General features: G+C 50.0%; 1 protein-coding gene across 4 annotated transcripts in view; it reads right to left on the bottom strand.

Moving 5' to 3' along the window:
• Positions 1–13,426, bottom strand: part of MARF1 (meiosis regulator and mRNA stability factor 1) — a 1,350,049-nt gene that overhangs the window by 138,546 nt on the left and 1,198,077 nt on the right. For all 4 annotated transcript variants that reach the window (XM_069647123.1, XM_069647122.1, XM_069647120.1 and 1 more), the window contains exon 23: positions 9,878–10,093. In XM_069647123.1, coding sequence (XP_069503224.1) covers positions 9,878–10,093 — 216 coding nt within the window. The remainder of the gene's footprint in view (positions 1–9,877; positions 10,094–13,426) is intronic.

Raw genomic sequence — 13,426 nt, 5'->3', positions numbered from 1 at the left:
ATGTATACGGCCACTGCCACTCCTTCCTCATCTGCTGGTATTTCTGGTCTGAATAGGTATTTACCTGTTCTTCTCCATACCTTCCCTACAATCCCGGGTAACCATGCAAGGGCCATGTCTGTGCCGTATTAAAATAGTTTGCGGTCTGGCTCCCCCCCCTGTACTGTTTTCCCACAGTATGCCTGAACTAGTTGTCTCACTGTAAGCATGTGTACCCCTGGCGTAGAGCATATTATACTTTTGTCTGTTAATGAGATGGTCATGTTGAGTCTGCTCATTATGTCTCGACCTAATCTGTTTACAGGTGCACGTTTTGAGTAGAGTAAGGGTAGTGACAGATCGTGCGCCCCAATAGATAAGATGTTATCAGTAAATGGAACCACCTCTCAAGTCCCATAGAATCCTTGGGTGTTCATGGCATCGCCTGACAACGCAAAAGTCCCTTCCCGTATGCATGCCCTGGTCGCCCCAGTGTTGTCAAGAAAAAAAGGTTTTGTCATCTATTGTTACCCTTATGCGAGTATGCGAGGTTCCTCCGCAGGATTAGGTGCAACCGACAGGATGGGACACAGCAAGTTAGTCTATGGGCTGACCTATTGGGGATAAAAAGTTAGTCCGTTCCCAGTGTAGGGGTGGTTTCATACTATAGTGACCCCTCCCATTTTCTGTACAGGTATTGGTGCTGCTTTGTCCATGGGCTCTGGGGAATGGGCATGTATTTGTGCTAACTGCTGTGTTGGTGTCATTCCTTGCGGCACCATCACCTGGGGGGGTGGTGCTGTGCTTAAAGGTGCCTGTTGCTGTGTCTGCTGCTACATGGTTTGCATCGGTCCATGTTGTATATCTGGGATGTAGTAGCCATTCTGTCCTCCTTTATACGCCTGTTCTTGCCATCCTTGCCAAGTCCCCCTGTTCCTACATACTCAGGATATATGTCCTAGTAGTCCACAGGCCTAGCACTGCAGGGGCTCCCTTGCCCGCCACGGAAATCCCCCTTCTCCTCCCCCTAGCCCTTGTTGCATTTGCTGCATGTAGCCCCGGAACCCTCCTACATACTTGTGCAATTGGGATCCGAACCCTCATCCTCTCTGAAAGCCTCCCCTCCCCCTGAAGCCCCGTGGGTAACCACCTCTCCCTATATGTCCCCCTCCCATGGCCGAGGCTGCATGTGTGGTTGAGGGGTCGTGTTTTGTATCTGCGGGCTGGGGCTCGTTATGAGTGCTCCTTCAAATGTGTACTTGGACAATTTCTTCTGCGCTAACTTACCTTCATCTGCCTTCCTCTCCTCCGCCTTTGGTTTCATTTTTTGTTGCCATAACCTGCAATGGTATACTATGGTGAGTTGTATTTCCGGCCATGCCTTCGCTTCCATCCCCACCAGTTTTTTCAAGTTTTTCTGTACTGGTTCTGGTCACCCTTGTTCTAAGATATGGTAAAATATTGCAATCATTTTGACCCACGATTCTCGAGTTTCGAGGCGCCAAAGCTGTTGAATCTCCTGAATGTAATTAACAGGATCCTCATTGGACGCATCTTGCGTGACGTGATGGCCCCTATGTCTGATGTGTCTGGGAATTGTGACCGTAAGGCCTGCCATAGGGCAGCCCTGCACTGTGTGAATGTGTCCGTCATGTGCTGTGTTGTGGATGGTCCCTCTGGGGACTCCTGTCCTCTTCCAGATGTCATCAGCAGCATCACCCAGTGTGACTACTGGTAGACCTTTGACATCACCTACTGCTAACTGGTGGCCTGCCGTCAGTTTTTCCATTTCGTAAATCCATTTCCCTGCCCCCCCGCTTAGCAGGAGTAATCTGCATTTAATGTTTTGCTTTTCTGTGTGTTGCCATGGCACGTACTGTGGTTGTGTCCCTCCCCTTTCCAGCAATGGCATTAGCGAGTATGTAGACTTAGCTTCCGATGTTTCTCTGTTCTGTCTTATTTGAACGGGTCCCTTTTCGTCATCCACTTCTGCACTTATTCCTATGGGTTCGATTATGTGCACCTGTTGTCATGTACTACAAGGCCCTACTACTCGTCCTCTTTAGCAGGAATGCCCCCTTGATTGTGTGATTGTCATCCCGTCCCTTTTATGCCTGGGAAGGTCCCCAAGCCTACTGCTGTATGGTGTTTGGGGGGCTCCCTCCTCTGGTGCGTCTTGTGTCGGCCCATCATGTGGTTGGCGCCTCTGTTCGTTTGCCTTACACTCCCAAGAAGTCCTGCATTAGCCCTCATGAGGTAGAGTTTGTTAGGCCCTTCCTTTTCTTCGTCACAGCGGTCGTCTGTATCACTATCTATATGGCTACAGAAACTAGTTGAGAGGTTTAGCTTTCGTGTTACTAGGGTAGGGGCATGTAGTATATTAAGGTGGATATCTGTTAGCCTACATAAGTCTTCTTCCTCCCTTGTGCAGCTATCCATTCTTTTAGCCCTACACCAGCAAGCTCATTTATTGCATGCCGTAACCCCTCCTTGTTCCTGTCTGGGCCGTCGGGTGCTTGCCCTGTCCCCTGTGATAGTTTGGTTTGGGCATATGGGGGGTGGTTTATATTTTGGGTTTGAGTAACCTTCTGCTGCTTGCAATTCTCCTAATGGGTATAGGCCCTGTTCTTCCGCATCATCAGATATTACACTCAGTGGTGCGGGAGGTGGAGCGGATGGATCAGATTCTTCCTCCTTCACCTCCCGTAAGCTCATCATCCATGGCCTGTCCTCTTGGAACATACGCCACAGTTCAAATATGTCCATGCCTTAGCTAACTTTTTCCCTTTGTACATACTCTGTAAATCGGTCAAAAGTGATTGCACCTCGTTTCTGGAGAAACTGCCGTTAGTTGGCCACGGTCTCACTATGTTGCCTTCTGTGCTTTCAGACCATAGTATGATGTACTTTACGATCCTATCTTTATACAGGTGGATACGGGTTTTGCACAGGTGGATACGGGTTATCGCACCGCTATACATGTCCCTGTTCCACCATACGAATACATTACAGCTGTTTAACTGGCCTCTAATCGAGGCTTTAGATGGCCGCTGTCAAGGAGGAAAAGAAGGTTATAATATACCATTTATCAATGATTTTCACTACAAGCCTCTGTGGCTCTGTACCGTACACAGCAGGCTTCGTACTCTGCCCCACCCTCACCAGCATTGCACCTCAACCATGCTCAGGCGCCTTCCGCGCACTGCCGCTAGTTCAACTATTCTTCGATTTCACTTCACAAAACCTACTCCTTGCCTTCCCACACAGTGTCCTACGCAACAACCTAAAGGTGATGTCACCAGACTAATGTTCTGGCCAATAAAGAGACAAGTGTGTGCACACAATAAACGCCCACTGTCCCCACAATACACCCCAAAAGCCAAATATAACCCCACAGCTGTCTTCCCACCCCTCCAAGGGTGGAGTATTCTCTTTTATATCTTGGGTTTGCTGCAACTGACGCGTTGCCTGACGGTTGAAACACCTCTCTCCAGGGAGACTTAACCAGACAAATACTTTTCGCAAACTAGGATAGCTCCAGCTAATCCTCACAGGGATCCATCATCTATGCCTTGAACTACCAAGTCCAACACATAGGAATACCTCAAATACAAGTTGCCACAGTCCAAGCCTACTGAATCCACAATCTTTTGTACCTCACGAGAGCCTTTCACCGCAATGCTCAAACAACCACAAAAGGGGACTTCTCTACCTCTGCTCAGATCCCTGTCAACATGCACATGTCAAACAATTTCAATGCAAACAGTTACAAGTTATACCTCCCTCCCTCCCTGTATATAAAAAAACCTACTCAACACGTTGCCCGTTATATGGACCACACTTGCGTTCTTTTGTGTCAGTCGACGCTGGCTCCCCGTTACCCACTCGTCTTGCCCCTCCGAACTGCGCGAACACCTCGCCAACTGTGGACGGGATAGATTTCTCAAGACTGCTCGCGACGGCCTATCTCCGGTTGCACTGTCTGGTTGTGTCGCAATTCCTGGGAGGGTCTTGCAGCCTTCTGGGTGCGATGGCTAAGGAGGCAGCATCTGGCCAGGGTAGCGCCACACCCCATCTCAGTGGGACCTCCAACTTGTTAGGGGTGGACCGCCAGTCCAGGACGAGCCACTTTGGGGGGCCTGCTGGAGAGAGTCAGTGGAAGGCCTAACTCCTTCCCCTAATCCTAATGAAGAATTCCAGGTCCACACAAGAGGCAAGGAATACTGCAGTTTACTATAACAAACACGCCACAGGGATCACATACATGGATGGGCATCCAAGAAGCTCTCAACGGACCCTGGCTCGTAGGCCAGTTTTGTTACCATGACTTCCCCATTGGCAACATCTTCGGGAACCATCTCAAAAACCTAACCTAGATCAGGTCCCATAGAGAAACGTATAGAGATGCTCTATTATTGGCCTGCGTGGTGTCAGGTGGCACACTTAGCCATTCCCCATAAGTTGTTACTACAAAGTTGCTACAGTGAGTAAGCCCTGTGATTGGTTGGCGACCCCCACTGTCCACCCAGAGGGTCCTTGGCCATGATTGGATGAGCTAGGAGCCCCTGAGCCTGGGACTCTGTTCACAGCCGTGGAACACCTGTGAACAGTGCCTTGTGCAATTATGTATCAGCAAGGTGCAACTATGTGTCAGCATGATGGCGGTGCGTAACCCATAGCCATAGTGAGCATGCTCTGGTTCCCAACGCAGTATGGCAACATAACAGTAGTAATATTGTTGCAGCTATTGTGTGGATGGTGGGATAGGTTGCTCTTCTCAGGCCGTAATCTTGGCAGCCCCTCACCTCTGCCTGGTCAGGGAGGTCCCAATCCTTATACCTCAACCTTTCAGAAGCCAAGCGTGAAGGTTGAGGGATCCGACCTCTGGATGGAGAACTTGACCCCCCCCCTCCCGTGAGAGCAGATCGTCTCGGTAGGGAAGACGACGTGAGCGCAGATGGACAAGTCGAGAAGGTCCGGGTATCACGTCCTCTGGGCCCACGCCGGAGCAATGAGGATCATCCGGGAACCGAACCTCAGCAGTACTTGCGGGATGACGGGGATTGGAGGAAACGTGTACAGCAGTGGGAATGACCACTCCACCATGAACGCGTCTCCTAAGGCTCCTTTTGGAGGAAATTCCTGCCAGCAGAACCTTTCGAACTTCCGGTTGACACTGGAGGCGAAGAGATCCACTTGAGGGGTCCCCCAAAGGGCGAAGATCTCCAGGAGAATCTCCTGAGCCAGCTCCCACTGTGAGAGATCATGCTCTGCCTGCTCAGAGCGTCCGCTGTCTCGTTGTCTCCGGCCAGATGAACAGCCAAGATCGAAACTTCCTGCTGGATGGCTCAGAACTCGAGCTGCATCGCCTCCCTGCAAAGAGGAAGTGACCCTGCCCCCACTTTTTGTTGAGGTAGTGCATGGCCACCGTGTTGTCCGTTATAATCAGGACACTCTTTCCTTGCACAGTCGGCAGAAAAGCCTTCAGGGCTAGCCTGACGGCCCTCAGATTGATATGAGTCTGGACTCCGACAGAGTCCAATGACCACTGACTGTCAACTCGTTGGCATGAGCTCCCCATTCCGTGAGGGATGCGCCCGTCACAAACGTCACCTCCGGCCAGGGCAGCCAAAATGGGGCCCCCCTTCATCAGATTGCCTTTGACGGCGCACCACAGAAGGTACTGGGCAGACGAGGGCGGCACCTGAACAGGGTCCGACATCCTGCCGGAGGACTGAGACCACTGGAGCTTGAGTGCCCATTGCAAAGATCTCATCCGCAACCTGGCCTCTGGCACCAGAAGAATGCAGGATGCCATGAGGCTGAGCAGTCTCAAGAACACGAACGCCGGGAGCGTCTGGGCAAGTTGAAACTTCTGCTGAATGTGAAGAGCCCTCACCTGGGGAGAAAAAAACAGCCCCAGAGATGTGTCGAGCACTGCTCCGATGTACTGGAGCCGCTGTGTTGGCGTCAAATGGGACTTCTTTAAATTGAGGTAGAAGCCCAGCCTGTGAAGGGAGTGGCAGATGACTGACAGATGATCCAGGGCTTGCTCGGGAGAGCTCCCCCTGATCAACCAATCGTCCAAGTAGGGGTAGACATGAATCCCCCGTTCCTGAGATGCGCTGCCAACACCACCATGAGCTTGGTGAAAACCCTCGGGGCGGAGGTCAATCCGAACGGCAGGACCCGAAACTGAAAGTGCGAGTCACCAACCGCGAACCTCATGTACTTCTTGTGCTTGGGATGGAATGGCACATGGAAGTAAGCGTCCTTGAGGTCGAGAGACACCAACCAGTCCTGAAGTTGAAGGGCGTGGAGGACTTGAGAGTAACCATCTTGAACTTGTCCTTCCTGAGGAGTTTGTTCAAACCGCGCAAGTCCATGATGGGTCTCAATCCCCCGTCTTTCTTCGAAATCAAAAAATAAGGCGAATACCATCCCTTGTTCCTCTCCGCTACAGGCACCAGTTCTATGGCGCCTTTCTCCAGCAGAGCTTGAATTTCCTGCGCAAGGAGCGGATCCGGACCCTTCAAAAAGAGGTTCCCAGGTGGATTGTCGCGAGGCCTCTGCCGGAAGGGAAGGCAGTAGCCGAGGGTTATGATCTCCAGAACCCACACATCTGAAGTAATGGCACGCCACTCTACAAGATGCTGCGCCAGCCTTCACCCCTGCCCCCAACCAGCGAACCATGGGACCTGGCCTCTCATGACTGAGTGGTAGCGGCTGCGGCATTGCCTGAGGGCAAAGAGGCAACTGCCTTGGCACCTCAAGTACCATGTTTTCCACCTCTGGCACTCTTACTGTGGCCTCTTTGACTGACAGCTCCTCTCGCTTTACTGAAGGACGAGTAATAGCGAAAGGAACCACCCCTTCATTGTTGTCCCCTAGGACGAAAAGGCAGAGTTTGTCAAACTGCAGCGCCCAAAGACTTCGCTGCAGCTTTGGAGGTCTGCAACCTCTCAAGGCTCTCGTCAGCCTTGCTGCCAAAAAGATGTTCACCGTCAAAGGGCAGGTTGAGGAGCCGGGAATGCACATCAGGAGCAAACCCCGACTTCCGCAACCACGCAAACCTGTGTATTACGGTGCTCGCTGCATTGGACCGGCTGACACAATCTGCCATGTCCAAACCCGACTGAACGGCCTCACACAATACATCCTTGCCATCCTGAACCATAGCAAGGAAACCATCCCGTTCGTCCCCTTCGGGCATATGTTCAGCCGCTAATGCAACACAATTCCACAGAGTGTGTGTGAAACGAGACAAGGCACATACAGAGTTGTCCGCCTGAAGCGCCATAACCCCTGAAGAAAACACTTTCTTTGCCCAGCCATCAAAATGTTTGTCGTCCCTATCCGGAGGGATGGTAGGATACGACGCCTGCTTTGCCGGGGCCGTAGCCGCCTGCACCACCAAACTCTCCGGAGTGGGGTGCCTGGACAAGTAGCAGGGGTCACTACTGGCTGGATGGTATTTTTGCGACAAAGACTTGCCCACTGCTGGGAGACTCTCCGGAGCAGTCCAAGCCACCGCCACCCTTCTCTGCAGGGCCATATGAAACGGCAGTACCGGGTCAGTGGGGGGATCACCAAGATCAAGGATCTGCGTGAGATCATCCCGAACAAACTCCTCTGGGGGAGCCGACCATCCCAAGTACTCGGTGACCCGAGACATAAGGCGCCGATATGAAGATTCGGCATGAGTGCCAGGCTCTGGCCTACAAAACTCCACCTCCAGAGAGGTGCCCAGTCCACTTGCATCATGCAGTGACTGCCTCAGGTCATCAAATTGGCTATGGCCCGAGAGAAGCTCATCAGGCACCGTAACCGGAACCAAGCCCTCATCTGAGCCCTCATCACCCTCTGAACTGTACTCCAGGCGGTGAGAGGAAGACACCTGGGGACCAAAGATATGCCTGACCTTAGCCAGAGCCTTTCTAGGGGCTACCCCCGTGCCACGGGGCCCCTCCGACACCACCGCCTCAAAAGGCGTTGAGGGTGCCGAACGAGTCGCGCCGAGAGAATCAGCGTCGACGTCGAGTGAATCGGCGTCAACGTCAGCCGCCAGTACACGCGCCGTCGACACAGGCCTTGAAGCCAGGGCTCTGAGCGTGTCTTTTGACGACCTCAGCACCACAGGCGTCGACGTCTTCCTCGAAGAAGGCACAGGATCACACTGTCTTGAGCGCGTCGAGGACCGGGACCTGGAACGGGCATGGCGAGAACGGTTACCCTTGTCCGAGCGGGACCTCTCCCGCGAACCGTGCCGACCACCCGAGCCCGAAGGCTTGTGAGCGGTGTCTCTCGACCGATCATGACCGACCCCACTCAGAGGCGCGGACGGACCGGTGCCCTGCGATTCACGAAATCGCCAACATCTTCTTCCCGAAGGAAGCCCATTCCTCCTGTGTCGCTTGCATGGTGGGATAAGCAACCCGCCGAAGGGTGGAGTCCTCGGAAGAGGACGGGAAGGTGACCGATGCCGGCGCTTCCGGGAATGCCTTGAAGAGGCAGAGGAGTGGCGAGACCGACTCCTGGAAGGAGACCCACTGGATCTCCGATGATGACGCAGAGAGTCGCCTCTCAAATCATCCGTCGAATGCCCCGCAGACCTAGACTTCCTAGGCTTAGACACCCTACCTACTGACAACTTCTTCTTGCGCTCCCGCAAGGCCTTGGCCCTGAGCGACTGGCAGTCGACAGTCGTCTGTGTCGTGGGCCTCCCCGAGGTACCAGAGGCAGGCGTCGTGCAAGTCCGTTACCGACATCTTGGACCCACAGTCCCCGCACTTCTTGAAGCCCGGATGCGGGGTTGAAGACGAGGTAGGCATCGTCACGAACAGGTTTTCACAAAAACCGAACGGGTTCAAAGAACCGAGAAGAATACAACAAACTCCAAAGAGTCGAGACTTACCGAGATTCACAAAGCGAACACGTTCGCAGAAAAAACAGAACTGAGGCTACGGGCGTCGTGCGTCCTACCTATGACATCGGGTGACGTCGGCCGTCGGAGGAGGTCCTCGGGGATGGCGCATCGACGCAGGACGCCGAACATTATGCACTATACTGGGTAAAGGCAACCTATCTGGAAAACACAAGGGTACATAATAGCGCACCTAAAATATGTAAACAATTTGGTTAACATTGCTACAAGTCCCTCGCACTTCTCAAAATCCAGCCAAGGTACAAAGAATAGGGGGACAGGGTCCAACAGAACTAGTGAACATGGAGACCAAGTAGTACTGCACAAAACGAAACACTGGGGGCCCCCTGCGCTGAGCCATAGGGACTAGTGTGTGCTATCCAAAGCAATTGGATAGCACAGATTTGTGCCTAGAAACACTTGTGTACAGGTGCGTAATAAATGCCACATCATATCAATTAGCGTCCTTGTTGTTCCCCACCACTTGCACTAGCAAGTAGAGGGGGAAAACAAATAATTTCACATATCAAAGTCAATAAAAAAACTAAAATGACACCACATCAGTCAGCAATTAGGAGGCAGCTTTAAAAGCAGAAACAAAATTATTTCAATGCTAAAACATTTATAATGCAAACCAATACAAAATATGTGATGGGCAATTGACATGGACATCTGCCTCAACATGGTTGGTCCATTCCTTCAAAAACTGTGTACAGGAAAAAGGGAATAAATGTAGATGAGCAAAACTTCAAACATTACACATGGAAATGACTCAAGTATGAATATTTCATTTAAGTAAGGGGACACCGTTGATGCAATAGCTATGGTACACAAAATGGGATATCATTGAACACTTAAGGTGGACGGTTAAGTAAAGATTGGTCTACATTCAAAGTAAAAAAGCATGCATTCTTTTTTGACAATGCCATTTCTCAATTTCTCCCCAGACTACATCTTGAAGTTCATGTAACATACCTGAGGAATTGCTGCCAATATATCTTCCAAGCTATTGTATCCATAGAATTTTGGTTGCAACAGCTCACCTATATATTTGCTATAGGCCGTTGGAAACTCATGCAGGAAAATCTGCTGGTAGTGATAGGTATGGAGCAAAGACCGCACGTTTTTTGCAAACTGATATAGAATGGTGAGCCTCACGCATTCTTCAGTCACTTCATCACTAGTAAATACCTGAATAAAACAAATGCACTTTAATGACAAAGCAAATATGTACACAAAAGCAAACACTAGATTGTTGTACTTAAATTCTTCTTTATATATTGATGAATCAAAAAGGAAAGCAGGCAATGTAAACAAAAAACATTTTTAAAGTGCTTCAAGGAATTCAAGACTTTCAATTCAGGCTCTGTGCATCTAAGCGAATCAACATGTTCTGCAATTACTCAAAGATTCTGGCTAAAGCAAGATAGAAGGAAGGACATGCACAACTCGCTAATACATCCATAACTTTATTTCATAGCTTGCCATCTTTAAACATTCTCCTGCACTTTGCATTATCAAGACATGTCTACATGGGTTGCAATTTTAGGTTGTTCAAGCTAAAACTATCAGATTCAGTTTTCTTTAACTTTACACTGCAGAGACTAGGGAGATTTATGGGAAAATGTATATAATTTGCCAAAACAGTGTTCTATTTTCTTACTGTGCAGGGATCCACTGTGCTTACATGAATATTAATATTCTGTCACAAATTAACTGACATCTTTTTCTCTACCTGTGGTGTCCCCCAGGGATTTAATCTCTCTCCCTGGTTGTTCAACCAGTATCTGGCACTCCTTGCCCACCGCATCGCCGCTCTCTGCCCCAACTTTCAGTGCTATGCGGACGATACCCAGCTCATTTTCAGGCTACACTCGGCCTCCTCCTCTCCTTCCCTCATCTCGGACTGTCTGCTATCCAGGAATGGTGTGCCGCCAATGACCTCTGCCTTAAATGCCAGTAAGACTGAGATTCTACTCATCGGCACACCCACTCCCTCCTTCCCTGCAGCTCTACGGCCAACCTCTCTTGGCCCTCTTCCTGCTCCTACCTGCAAGGCAAAAAACCTCAGGGTCATCTTCGACTCCACACTCTCCTTCCCTCCTCATATCTGACGTCTCTAAAAAGTCACACTACCAGCTGCACTTCCTCAGAGGCATTCTTCCCTTCCTCTCCTTGCCCCAGAAGCTCACGGTCTCCAGAGCCCTGGTTCTGTTACTACTGTAACAGCCTCTTTCTTAATCTGCCTGCCTCCACTCTCCGCCCTCTGCAACTCATCCAGAACAGGACTGCGAGACTTGTCCTTGGCCTCAAGCCCAGGGACCGTATCTCTCCAGGACTGAAATCTCTACACTGGCTCCCAGTGGCTGCGAGGATGAAGTTCAAAACCCTCTGCATTGTCCACAAGGCCTTCTGGGGCCAGGGGCCTAAATACCTTCAACTCTCTCTTCCTAAATATCTTCCTTCCCGAGCCCTTCGCTCATCCGTCTCCAACTCCCTCAGGGTCAGCCGCTTCTCGAAGCAACGAGCTGGGGTTAGATCTCTCTCCGCGGCAGGGGCCTCCCTCTGGAACAGCCTTCCTGCCACCCTGAAACTTGAGGAGAACCATCTCCGGTTCCGGAAGCACTGGTTTCCCTGGCAACCGTCGCTGGATCTACCTATTCTCTCCAAGCACAACTCAATGCAAGGTACTTTCTTGCTTTAGGCTAATGTCCTCTACTTTGTCCAGCAGACTTTCTTATGCTACACACTTACCATGTACCCGTAGCTTGTTTTTAAATCCATACCGAGTTTTCCATTCTTTACTCTTTCCACCAGTCACGAGCCGACAAGCTCAAAACTCGCACCCTACTAGGAGTGTTCGCCATTACCCCGTCCTGACACACTGGATTCTGGTTAAACCGCTTCACATCGGCCCGCTCACGTTCCAAGGTATTTTCTGAGGTCACTTTACCTGTTAAACGGCTGAATCATTTACTTGGGGCGTCCACTTTATATCTACTTGGGTTTGTTTTTTCAGTGATTTCACTGCATTTTGAATCATGGGAGGAGATACCCTCTTTTTAGATCCCTTCTTCTATCTGATTTTGTGCAACATCAGTCACGTTGAATCTGAATAGGTTATGACTCTGTACCTCTTGTAATATATCACAAAACCAACATTATGAATTCCACACTAACACTGCCTTCTATTCTTCATCTTTCACAATAGATAACTATTACGGGACGCACAACCTCAGTTCAACGTCTGTGTACATCATATTTACACTGCCTGAATGGCATAAGAATGTTTAAACCATAATTGGTGAGTGCCGCGGCCACGCTCTGCATATATATATATATAATACATTACTCACCGTAATCGTATTTCTGATGCTTGTATCTGCTTAGATTCACATGCTGTGCATAGGCCGGCATCTAGTGGAAGTTGCGAAGTATTAGTTTGTTTTTCGAAACTCGAAAATGGGCGTAGACATAGGGCGTGCCAGTAATACTATCCCTAGTGTGACATCCACTGTACCCAAGATCCCTCACGCGTGTAGGATCCTCAGATTGTATTTTTTCTGACATGGGGTAGCATGAGGAGTAGTGCGAGTACAGATAATCCAAGCAGATTGAAAGAAAGGTAAGACTACAAGCATCCATGCGCCTTCTCTCAGAGGGGAGGAAGGGTGGGTTGCATGTGAATCTAAGCAGATACAAGCATCAGAAATACGATTACGGTGAGTAATGTATCCCTTCTGAGGCTTGTGGAATCTGCTTAGATCACATGCTGTGCATAGATTAGCGAGCAGTACCTGAAGTAGGTGGGATGTGAGAAGGGTCAAGAGCAAATAAATGTCTTAGAACTGCTTGTCCCACTTGTGTATCTGTCTTGGAGTTTGTCAATGCAGTAGTGCTGAGCAAAAGTGTGAATAGAGCTCCAAGTAGCTGCTTTGCAAATGGTGTCAAGGGGTACATTTGCAATGAAAGCCAGAGTGGCCCCAATGCCTCTTGTAGAGTGGGCTCTTGGCGTGAAAAGCAACGTTTTTTCAGAAAGGGAGTAACACAGTTGGATACAGTTAATAATCCACTTAGAGATGGCACCTATAGAGACGCGATCCCCCTCTCTGCCTGTAGCTACGGAGACAAACAGCTGGTCTGTTTTCCTTAGCAGTCTGGTCTTGTTTACATAGTAGAGGACCGCCCTACGCACATCTAGGGTGTGTAGTTTCACCTCAGCCGAGCTTTGTGGGTTTTGGAAGAAAGCCGGAAGCTCGATGAACTGGTTCACGTTGAATTTGGAAATAAACTTAGGTGAGAACCTAGGGTGTGTACGCAAAACCAGTTTATCCTTGTGAACTGTAAATAAAGGATCCTGCACTGACAGAGCCTGAATTTCACTAACCCTTCTTATGGATGTAATAGCTACTAAGAAGGCCGTCTTATAAGTCAGGTGTTTGAGACTGCTTTTATGCATGGGTTCGAATGGGGGGCCCATGAGTTTAGCTAGCACCACATTAAGGTCCCACCCTGGCAGTGGGT

The sequence above is a fragment of the Ambystoma mexicanum genome, chromosome 2q (genome assembly GCF_040938575.1).
Source record: "Ambystoma mexicanum isolate Mex_15411 chromosome 2q, UKY_AmexF1_1, whole genome shotgun sequence".
Lineage (NCBI taxonomy): Eukaryota > Metazoa > Chordata > Amphibia > Caudata > Ambystomatidae > Ambystoma > Ambystoma mexicanum.
This window is presented reverse-complemented; position numbering and strand designations above follow the sequence as displayed.